Source organism: Aegilops tauschii, chromosome 6, assembly GCF_002575655.3.
Source record: "Aegilops tauschii subsp. strangulata cultivar AL8/78 chromosome 6, Aet v6.0, whole genome shotgun sequence".
Lineage (NCBI taxonomy): Eukaryota > Viridiplantae > Streptophyta > Magnoliopsida > Poales > Poaceae > Aegilops > Aegilops tauschii.
This window is the reverse complement of record NC_053040.3, coordinates 31,335,342-31,347,365: the sequence shown is the minus strand read 5'-3', so window position 1 is coordinate 31,347,365 and position 12,024 is coordinate 31,335,342. Positions and strand designations below refer to the sequence as shown.

Sequence of the window (12,024 nt, the reverse complement as noted above, 5' to 3'; positions counted from 1 at the left end):
AATTTAACCACTTAAATTGAATGAATCTATGGTGGAAATGAGGTGAAAAAGAGGAGGCACCCGAGACAAGGAGGAGGTGGAGAGAATGAAGTGGGGAGAAAGTGAGTGTGGGTAGGAGAGGTTGTCCAAAATATCTTGTTGCTGCCCACTTACTAATGGCGCACCAACTCGAAATGCGCCATTAGTAATCCAGGTTACTAATGACGCACCTTCTGGTGGTGCGCCATTAGTAGTTTTGCAAAAAAAACATACTAATGGCGCAGGTGGAAAAGTGCGCCATTAGTACTTTTGCAAAAAAGGGAATAAAAAATATAATAGAAAAAACAACATTAGTGGCGCACTTTCCGGCAGGTGCGCCATTACTAGTTACAACTAGTAATGGCGCACTGTGTCTGGATGCGCCATTAGTATGTTTGGACAGGCGCACTAGTTAAAATTTTTATTTTTTTTGATACTAATGGCGCACCCTGGGCCAGGTGCGCCATTAGTAGTTTCAACTCTAATGGCGTATCAGAAGGTGGTGCGCCATTAGTATATACTAATGGCGCACCGCTTGTCTGGTGCGCAATTAGTGTCAATCCCATCTATAGCCCTTTTTCTAGTAGTGGTTGAACGTAATGAAAAACAAGGATAAGCTCAGTAAGCCGTCGTCAGCTGGTCGTGTGGCCAGCAAAGGGTTGTCCACAAAATGGTCGTCATACTATACCGCTGGTGGGCGAAAGGAGAGAAAGACCAGCTCAGAAAGCCAGTCGCGTGAGGTTCAAGAACTCAAGGCACAAGTGGCGCGGATTCCGGAGATTGTCCAAGAGCAAGTGCAACAACAACTGGGAACGACGCTCACCGCCATTGTGCCTACCTTGATTCAGGGGCTGACGACGTGGATTGCAGGCGGCCAACAGGGGCCTCCCCCGGTTCCCAGCTTCACGGCCAGCAACTCGCACAACGCACAGGCGGCGCCATTGGTGTCTCCGGCGGAGGCGGTATTCGTGTCTCCGGCGCCGGCACGGGCATTGGAGCTTAATGCACCCGGGTGTACGCCAGCCGGCACCTCGCCAGCAAGCGGCCCCTCCGTCAGTTGCACGCGCACGCCCGCCGTTGGCGGTGCCTCGACATTAGCCGAGCTCGACGGCATCACGGTAACTAAGCCTCTCGGTCGTTGACTTCATCTCCTTGCCTTTGACTGGGCATCCCTGACGCCCTACATGTTTTCGCAGGGCGCCACCGATGTTCCTTGCACTCTCCTGCACTTCGTGGGCGGCGAGTTGGTCGATGTCGCCAAGGGCAGAATTGTTCAACCGGGCAACCGTGTGTTCCACGGTAATCCGATGCCACCCACCTTGTATAGGGTTGAACTGGTTCGGGTGCTGCCAGGCTGCGACGAGTTGTTACCTCCGATTCGACCCACTGGGGCCGACGAAGATGATGTGATGACCCTCAGCGCCTGTGTAAGCTGGCTCCTGCTTTGGCCGAAGAGCCAGATTCGTTTGGGGGCGGGGGACACCACCCCACAGACAAGACCGCCAGTCGTGCGAGCGCCAAGCCATGGCAAGAACGCTGCAACGCTACCGGACATGCCGGACATCCCTATGGCACAGGATCCGGACATGCATATGGCACAGGATCCGGACAACGACGACAACGACGGCGGTACATTTTCCAACGTTGATAAGTACTTTGCCGAACATGGGTACGGTGACGAGTTCTGCGGGCCTCCTTCTCAAGAACCCAACCCTGAAAAAGATGACCGCGATCTAGCTGGTACGGCGGAGAAACCCAATTGCAACAGGCGTCGTCTGGCGTTCAGTTCTCAGGAGACGCCTCCAGCTGCCGCCTTCACCGAGCCTCAGATAGCTGAGGTGCCAAATATTATCAGCCCCAACACGCTCAAGAAGGCGGTCTGTGAGCAGAACTCGATCCCATTACAGCAGATCAGGAAGAAGGAACGGAAACGAAAGACTAACAAGGGTGCCCGTGCGAGCCAGCCGGCACCGAGTACGATCCGTGCTCAGGACGGGCCACCTTCACCTAAGGATATCTCGAGGAGGGTGCATGTGGTGGGTATGCCGATGCTACCGACAAATATGGTCAATGCTGCAACCGGTGCTATGCGGAGTCTGCATGACAGTGTTCTTTCTTTGGAGAAGCGGCGTCTCAGAGAGAATGATGTGGCATACCCGGTTTTCATGGCCAAGGTGCCAGAGGGCAAGGGCTTTGTGGATAGCGCCGTCGGGGGTACGATCGTCCTGCGGTTTGATGACATCTTTGCTATGCTTAACCTTCATCCGCTGCACTACACCTTCGTTCGGCTGTTTTCGCTGAGTATGGAGATGCGGATCATTAGAGACAAGACCCCGGACATTGTGATAGTCGACCCCTTCTACATGCGTGCCAAGATCTTGGGCAGCGCTGGGGACCGGCAAGTCGCGAGTTCACACCTCGAAGGCGTCATTCTGGCAAACCCAGATAAGGATAACTTCCTCGTGCCTTACTTTCCTGAGTAAGTCATCTCCTAACCGCCCCGTAACATATGATTTCTTAGATTTCGATCGTTCTTCTTTTTTCTAACATTCCGTGTTCTGTGCAGTGACACACATTGCACACTCATCCTCTTAAGCCCGAAATATTCCATGGCCACGTATTTCGACCCGGACCGTGACTCCAAGATAGACTACACAAATATCAAGAAAGTTCTTGATGATGCTCTCCCCGGCTACGCCGCATCTGGAGGCACCTTTAAGAGGCCAGTTCGTAGGTACGACAGGCACGTGTTCACCCACAATACGACATTCCCCTGAGTCAAGCAGCCGCCTGGCGGTCAGAAGGATGCCTACTACGCCCTCCATCACATGCGGGCGATCGTGCGGGGCCATAATCACCTTCTGCTACCAAATAATCTCAAAGATTGGGCCGCAAGCTTGGCGGCAATCCAGGACGCGGACATCCGACAAGAATTCTTTCGCATCCAGTCAGAGTTTGCAGAAATCATCCATCAAGATGTCCTTCGTACCTCGGGGCAGTTCTACCTCAAATTTCAACCGTCCAACAGCGAGATAGACACAACGCTACAAATGCAGGCTGACAACGCCCGCGACTTCATGACCATCACGACAGATGGCGGCTTCATCCACGCTCCGGTCCCATGAGTCGAGTCGAAAGTAGTGATGCTATGTGTAGTTCTGAAACATTGATTAGCTCATGTTGTAATTAAACTTTAATGAACTTGTATGTCTCTTTGGTTTGGACAGTCGTTCAACTTAGATGTAATCGATGCTATTTGTTAGTAGGACCATGAATCGTGCTATTAATGTCTTGCTTTTCTCTTCCGATCCTTTTGTTGCATACTTATATATTGCTTATGTATTGTCTGTTGTTTGGCTAGTGCATAGAGATGCCGTCGTATGTCGTGTACAAGGGTAAGGTTCCCGGAGTCTACGACGACTGGGGGGAGTGTCGGAGACAGGTTCACCGTTTCAGCGGTAACAGTTACAAAGTTCACACGTGCGCTATCTAGCGGGAGAGAGGAGGGAGCGTTGGAGGAACCGGATGAAGACCAGTTTCATCGCGATGATGCTCATCGTGATGACCGCAGCTCTCTTCTATGTGATGGTAGTTTAGATGATCGATATCGACTTGTAATGTGAAGACAAACTCGCTACTCGCGGTCTCGAGACTTGTAATGTTCTATCTTTGTTCGGTCTTTTGAATTCGGAGACTAATATGATGAATTGTATTCGGAGACTAATCTTCTATTGTATTCGATGAATCTGCTGTTGCTGTGTGGTGCTGCTTATATTTTGTCCAATAATATATTTTGTAATCTGTGCAAAAATCAGAAAAGAAAAAAATATAATCCCTAATATACATACTAATGGCGCATCACACCAACGTGCGCCATTAGTATGCCAAAGGATACTAATGGCGCATCACACCGCAGTGCGCCATTAGTATGCCAGAGGATACTAATGGCGCATCACCGAGCAGTGCGCCATTAGTATGCCGAAGGATACTAATGGCGCATCACCCCGCAGTGCGCCATTAGTATGGCAAAGCACATGGGTATATATGGCCCCTGGGAGGCATACTAATGGCGCACCGTGGCATATACTAATGGCGCACTGCCTGGTGCGCCATTAGTATACCAGATACTAATGACGCACCAGCGGTGCGCCATTAGTAAAAAATACTAGTGGCGTGGTGCTAGTGGCGCACCAGTAGTGCGCCATTAGTAGGCAAAACTGGTGCGCCACTAGTAAGCCTTTTTCTAGTAGTGTCCACCCCGCGCCGCCGTAGTGGCTGCACCTTGCCGAGCTAGGGTATGTGCAGCACAAACTCATGCTTCCGTCTCATTGTTCGAGTTCATCCGCGGTAGTTTTCATATGATTTTACCGTATTTATCAGATCTTCACCATTAGGTAAAATCCTTGGATGCGATTCATAGTTTTCATTGCTCCTTGTTCAGATCTAGGGTTTGTGTTTTTGTCTCGAATGGATGGAATGCTTATCACGATATCTAGTATTTATCCTTCTATGTACTAGGTCGTCCTGGTCATTTCTTTCTCTCCAAACATTACTCAAAGTCTAGGTCTACATCTTCGAAAAATAATTTCTCTTCAAAATCTTTGCTGTGTGCATTTGTAACCCTAACCCGTTTTTCCTCGCGTCTATTCTTATTCACAGGAAAATGCAGTCTGTTGAAGATTCTGCCCAACCAATGGGTCGCACTGACTGAGAAGAAGAGAACGTTTTCTCATACGAGGTTGTCTTGAAGGCGTAATCAGCCGAACAGTACTCTGAATACAAAATTTTAGTATTTCAAGCATAGTTTCAGCCCTTTAGATGAGATCGGATGGTGATGACCCAATCATGAAACTTTCTCATTTTGACGATATGACACTTTCTCATATTGAGGACTTTTCTATTTGAAGCCATCTTAATCAAGTTTTTGACTATGCCCAAATCTGGTGTCAACACATTTGAGGCTTGCTTAGAACACTATTAGAACACTCAGCAGGAGTAGGATATTACCTCTAAGATAGAGGGCCCAAACCTAGTTGATATTTCTCTTGTTAATCCTGTTCCTAGATTCTCCACGCCCACCTTGTTTCACAAAATCCCCAAATCATGAGTATAGACGCCAAATACCTGCGACCTTTCGACAAAAGAAATTGAATTATTTTATTACCACATAATAACACTCTACTCACTAGCCTATTTATAACAAGTTCACCTCTCCCTATCCGTCATCTTCTTCCCCATCCGCACCACATCACGACAAGCTTGCTGCCGCCAGCGCACCCCCAATCATCACTGCTTCAAGCACCTCACCTAGCTGTTATGAGTAGAAATTGTACCACTATAGAGGGCAGCCGGTGCCGCTCGAAGCTCACCGGTGTTCTTGCTGCGAGGAAGCTGAAGACTGCTATGAGCGATTGCAAGCACCTGATGTAGGGACGACGACCGGGCCGGGCTACGAATGGCGTTCACCAGGGCTGCAAGCGATGACCCATGGTGCTACAACAACACTGAGTGGTGTTGCAAGCCATGTCGAATGGAGCGCGGGGGGGGGGGGGGGGGGGGGGGGGGGTACGGCAACCGTCGGTGTTGTAAACCTCAGCGGGCTTCCTACAACCATGGTGAGGTGATGCGCTGCAAGAAGTGGTGGGACGGTAGTGCTGCTGCGAAGAGGGACCAGGGGTGCTGCGATGGGCGGTCGGTGGTGCTACCAAGCAGGAGTCTTGGTGCGCCGGCAATGATGATGGTACGAGAGCGAGGGTGAGTGGCAACAAGACATTGCAGAAATATTTGTGGTGATACTGCATATGGAGAAACTAGGATCAAATTTTGAGCCTACTAGAGGGCGACAAGACTGACATTGCAGCAATAGTTTAGCTATAAGATAAGAACCACAGAGGGGTACGAAGACAGCTCCACATACAATTGTACAGTCGAATGTGACAAAGCATGGTTTGGAAGGGGAATACAGCCATACGGTAGTTTACATTCATGTTCTCAAGCACAAGCAGAGTCTTTTTAAACCACAATTTGTGATACATAGCAGATTGGTGCCGCAATGCGTTCACGATCGAGGACAGCAGAAACAAAGCAGAGTCATTCAGCACAGGGTGCAGGTGGGCATGAAGAATAGTCTCACAAGAAGTCTGGGCCTTGCTGGAAGAACTCAAGGTCTGGGTGAGTGCTTCCACCTGAAGGACTTGAATGCCTCGAATGCCTGCGTCAACAGAAAACCAGGAGGTTGGCATCAGCTGTTCATCAGAGTTTCAGCCAGTGACCACCCCTAAACCCCAGGAGGATGCAACCAGGAATAAGCATAATTGTTTCGATTATATGTTAGTGAACTGTTAAATGACTTCCATGACGCAAGAATCTTATCTTATATTTACTAATCGGAGGCACTATACGAGGCTTCACGTTAATCCTTGGAAACTAAGGAAACTAGCTGTCTGATCGTTGAATTAATTATCTACCACCGTTGGATGCATGCCTCAAGGAGTCCTCAAGTTCTGTCCCACGTTCTATAAAAAAACTCATGTCCCACGTTAACATGCCTCAAGGAGTCCTCAACACCTGCCCCAGGTTTAATTAAAAAAAAAAGAAAAAGATCTCCTATCCCACGTTCATGCATCTTCATCAGCAAAAAAAAAAAAAAACCATCTCCTGCAGTCTCCTTTTCCCTCGATCTCCCTCCCCCAACCAACCTCTCCCATGCACCACCTAAAAAACCCCACCAATGAATACCCTAGCGCTGCTCCTCCTCATCCGTTCCTCCTTCTCTCCTCACAAAGCAGGCAAGAAATTTATTGTCCATGAATCTATGATCTGTTCTTCTATACAGCCTGTTCAATCAGCAGCACAGTTCGTGACTAGATCATGCATTAACATAAAGCAGATGAATTTATCAGGTCGTGGTAAGAGTCCTATACATATACGATAAGTACAACCCAGTTTTCAACTCAAACATTATGAAATTGTACTAGAGCCACGACCCGAAGCCTTAAGCGGCGGCCAGCCGGCCGGAAAATAAAGACGATGCTCACGTACACACACGCAAGAAATCCCTCGATGGCAACAGATACGTATATACACGGTGTTTGTTGTATTCCTCACAGGTAGATTACATAGCTTAGGTACAAAAGTATATAAAAGCCTAAGCTAGCTGACTACACAATAATGTATGGTCCTCCCTGGATCCTCAAGCCATCCCTGAGTTTAAGATCTAGAGGATATAAATTATATTCTAATTTCGTGTTCGATAATGATTAAGAAACAAGGATTACCGCCAATGACCAATTCACTAGAGCAATGTCAAGAATAAAAATTACGACATAGTTTCCTCCTCATATTTAGTTGTCGATTTACTATATGTCAATGATTTGGTATAGCTGATTGCGGGAAAACATGCCGGACAGAACATTGGCGCCTCAATCAAGGTTACAGCATGTGTGCACGTCATAGCAGAGCTACAGGTTTTTTTTTTCATTTTAAACATAAATCAGACCTTCCCCGTGCATGACCTGGTATAGGTTGTGTTGAGGTTTACCCATGTCAGTCAACCGTTCTAGCAGAAAATGTCTCCTTTGTACCTGAATGCTGATAGCTAGCTTAGTCAACCCTTTTGTTTTAGGGTAGTTTCTTCAAACTTTAACATGGTTGTTTGTGTCCCGAAGACTTTAACAAGAGGTGTTGGAACTTATAACAAATAGATAGTCTTTCAACAGTAATATATTACATTTCCTCAATAAAAAACTGGAGTAGCCATTTGGACCGACGATATTTTGCTTACATGATACTAATCGCACCCTTAGTACGATCAGATATATTTCTTAAGTTCTGGACGTTTTCTCTCAAGTCATCAGCATTCAATTTTTTCATCAAGTTTTGATGAAACAGATGGAAACAACTGAACAATAATGGACTCACTAGCGTGTACACATTCCTCATGTGTCTCTTTCTTAAATTGGACTGAATGCTTCTTATTATTTTTTGTTCAGAGAAGATGATGTTGTCATCTCTTATATGCTTAGTTGCTCTATACTGTCAGAATTCTATGGAGAGATATATTTGTTCATCAGGAAGCCCTTCTAGCATCTCCTCTAATACGTGTGTGTTGTTACCTCTTTTTTCCTGCATTTTATTTTCTAACACCACGATCAAGTGCAAATATGTACATTCTGCCCAGCCATTAAGTACTAAACTAATCATTTTTCTATTATAAATATAATTTAATTATTATGAATAATTTCGTTGACAAAATCCCATTTGTTTCCACGCTAGAATCACGAACTTCGCGCAGCAAAGTTATAATATATAGACGTCAGTCGATAAAACCTATTGCTATATTTTACCTCAGGAGTAGTTGCCAGTCGGTGCACATATTCTGAATATCTACTTTACATTATTATTTCTCGAATAACAAAGAAAGGACATGTACCTTTACCCGCTCCAAGGTTTTTGTTTCTCTGTTCTAAAACAAAAACCACACACATTTGGGTGCGAGTTGAAAAGGAAAATTGTTTCTGAAACTTGTTTTATGTTTCCAGTTCACCTATACATTTGCCATTAAGAAAAATTATATCAATTTCCTACCACTAAATTTCTCTTTCTTCCTATTATATAGTACAATTTCTTAATACATTGTAAAGTTCTGTGCATATATATCATCACTTCAGCGTCCACTTTGATGCATCCGATATGTATAACCATTTGAATATTTAATCATACTGTTCATTCTCATTATACTTCCACTTGATCTCTTGGATTATTAGAGAAATCACCAAGTGACGGCTACTGCTGGATTCATGGTAGATATGACACTAGAGGTGCAACAACGGGCGTAGGTAAATTAAGATCTGGATATAAAACTGTGTATGCAGGAAGAAACCATGTAGTTCTGAACTTATGAGAACGGTAGTAACTCATGGGCATGCTTATTTACATGTTTGGTTATATAGCAAGATTATGTACGTTATGGTGCTCTCCCGATATCCATGTAAGTATTGTTTAGTTTTGTTGTGGTTTTTCGTTAACATCTGAATATTCCCACATTTGCATTTCGGTTTCCGAAACATTACTGACCTATGCTCTTCTTTTGCTGCATAAAATTTGGTTTTGACATGAGCTTTTCGCATATGTCAAAGAAAATAAGCATATTTTATTTTTTAATAATAACAACACTATCATGCTTTTCAATACATTCAAATATTATCAAGGTGTATGGTTACGTTAAAAACTCTTCTGTTGTGAAAATAAACTTTTAAAAGCTTAGTACGAACTATGTAAATTCATTATTAGTTCTTTTTAACATAAACGATGTTCTTAAATAACTAGCCCGTGCAGTTGCACGGGTTGACGACTAGTATATAGATATTTGTATTGTGCTAGATGTTGCATTGATGTGAGTTAGCAATGAGGGCGGAAAAAATGAACTATAAGAACGGTTTGTTTCTTACTTGAGACAACAAACCTTTCTAAAGCGATAGTATCAGATACAATAACAGGCCATCTTGAGCCTTACCGGTTGCCAAGCATAAAGTGGGTCTATAGAAAATGTTAAGAAAAGCCAACTTACCTCACAAAGCGAGATGGTTCAAATCCTGGAACACCGGGCGGGCCAATTGGATCATAGCGTCTACCGGGCGGAACACTCCTATTATGAAATATTTGATTCCGTTTATGAGAGAACAAATACTGCAATGGAATATTTAGTAAAGGAAAAATGAACATACCCAAGGTCACCAAAAGGAGTAGAAGGATTTGTAGGAAAGAAGCGTGGATCATTTGGACCTGCAAATAGGTTCCATGTTAGACAGTACGGAGGAGCAAATGTAAAGAGATTCCACAGATACTCAGTTAACATATTACCTACGTGCATACTACCACCTGTCCCACCACTGCAAAAAATAAGACACATGGTTAATTATGTGCGGAAGAACTGATCTGTCGATGCTTTTACATGTATATTATGGTTGGAGATAGACCTGTGAGGGTAGAAGCCAACATCAGGAACAGCGAAGGTGTCATCATGATCAACTGGAGCTACTGGAGGATAAATCAACCTGTACCACAATACATAAACGGAAATATTAGCCCCGTTATCAATATCCTATAACCAATTCACTGGTAGCCTATTTATCCTACAAAGAGTGCTAGTGAGTGCAAATTTTGGTAAAACCGAAATTAAGTTGATATGAACCGGCCCCTACACTAGTTTGTGCACTTGTAAAGAAAATTCTTAGGAAATTCAGAGTACTATAAAGTGTCAATTCAGGCACATGTACCTAATTTCAAATAAATAAATAAATAATCATATGCGTGATGTAGCAAAAGGACAGGACAGAGTACAAGTATAGAGCAAAAGGATGTTCTTATATATATGCGTACAAAATTAGATGGCAATAGAATATGCGTAAGGAAATGCATGCCCATGAAAAGTGAACAAGGCCAGTTGATATCAGGACCGAAGGTATGTTCCAAGACATTCAGCTTGTCATCGAAGGCGGTGTAGGTATGAATGAAGTACAAGAAAACTAGGAAGGACTCACTAGTGGCTAAGCCTTAGAGATTTCTAATCAGATTGGACAGGACTCAATAAAATAACCACAAAGTACAAAAAGGTGAATAAAGGAGTGCCACACAACAGAAGAATGGGATATACAAATGGTTGTGCCTTGTACTTGGGTTTTTCCCACAGATCGTTTTCAGAACTGGAAGGAGAAGTGACAACAAAATACAAAAAAGGTGTATAAAGAAGTGCCACAAAAAAGAAGAAAGGGAAATACAAATGGTTGTATTCGTACCCGGCAGGTTCAATCATCCTTGTAAACCGGTTTTCCCACAGAACATATTCAGAACTGGAAGAAGTTCCAACAAAGTACAAAAAAGGTGAATAAAAGGAGTGCCACACAAAAGAAGAAGGGGAAATACAAATGGTGGTATGCTTACCCGGCTGGTACAGTTATCCTTGTACTTGGTTTTCGAACATAACATTTCCAGAACTGCAAGGAGAAGTGCCACGTGTTAGAGAATTATTAAAAAAATGGGGTCGGCTACAACAGAAAAGCTTTGGAAGTTAAACTTTAGGCAAAGGAGGATAATCATCAGAATATTACCATAAAAGCCCAAATTCCCTAAATAATGATATTAATTCATTTGTACCAAGTAAAAGTGCAACATGGAAGTAATTACAGAGGGCAATATACTAGATTATTTGTTTGCGATGAGATAAACAGGAACTTAGTCTTATTTTTAGTGTCAAAGATGGAGATGGGACATGCCACAAGTTTAAAACCGAGCATAGAAATACCTGTTTATTGACGAACTGCTCTCAACATTAGGATTCTGGGCGGCAGCAGCATCCTTACCATTCAATTCAGCCAATAAGCTTAAGTTCAGGATATGAATGAAGTCCGTAAAATTCTTGTGCAAATCTTTATAATTCCTGGTCTGTTCTTCAGAGAAGAAATCCTTCACACTATATACAAGGAACCAGGGTCAAAAACTCGAAATTATAAACTGGAATATCAAAACTATTCAACATAAGGCCAGTCAACAGAGCAAGTACCCAAAATATTTTACATAATGATAAACTAAACACGACAAAACTGTCCTCTTGGCTGCACTGGGTCTTGCTTAAGAAATAAATTAGAATATATAGAAATTTGTATTGTGCTAGATGTTGCATTGGATGTGAGTTAGCAATCAGCGCGAAAAAAATGAACTATAAGAACGGTTTGTTTCTTACTTGAGACAACAAACCTTTCTAAAGCGATAGTATCAGATACAATAACAGGCCATCTTGAGCCTTACCGGTTGCCAAGCATAAAGTGGGTCTATAGAAAATGTTAAGAAAAGCCAACTTACCTCACAAAGCGAGATGGTTCAAATCCTGGAACACCGGGCGTGCCAATTGGATCATAGCGTCTACCGGGCGGAACACTCCTATTATGAAATATTTGATTCTGTTTATGAGAGAACAAATACTGCAATGGAATATTTAGTAAAGGAAAA

At 43.8% G+C, this 12,024-nt stretch overlaps 1 protein-coding gene across 1 annotated transcript; it reads right to left on the bottom strand.

Annotated features, from left to right (window-relative positions):
- Positions 1–6,101: 6,101 nt before the first annotated feature.
- On the bottom strand, positions 6,102–11,730 carry LOC123494584 (probable proteasome inhibitor). The gene is made up of 5 exons (XM_073500602.1): positions 9,996–11,730; positions 9,880–9,908; positions 9,744–9,801; positions 9,587–9,664; positions 6,102–6,229 (listed from the first exon to the last, which is right to left on the bottom strand). Exons 2-5 carry the CDS (start codon positions 9,887–9,889, stop codon positions 6,148–6,150), a joined length of 228 nt encoding a protein of 75 aa, XP_073356703.1. The 5' UTR covers positions 9,890–9,908; positions 9,996–11,730; the 3' UTR covers positions 6,102–6,147.
- Between the last annotated feature and the right edge of the window lie 294 nt (positions 11,731–12,024).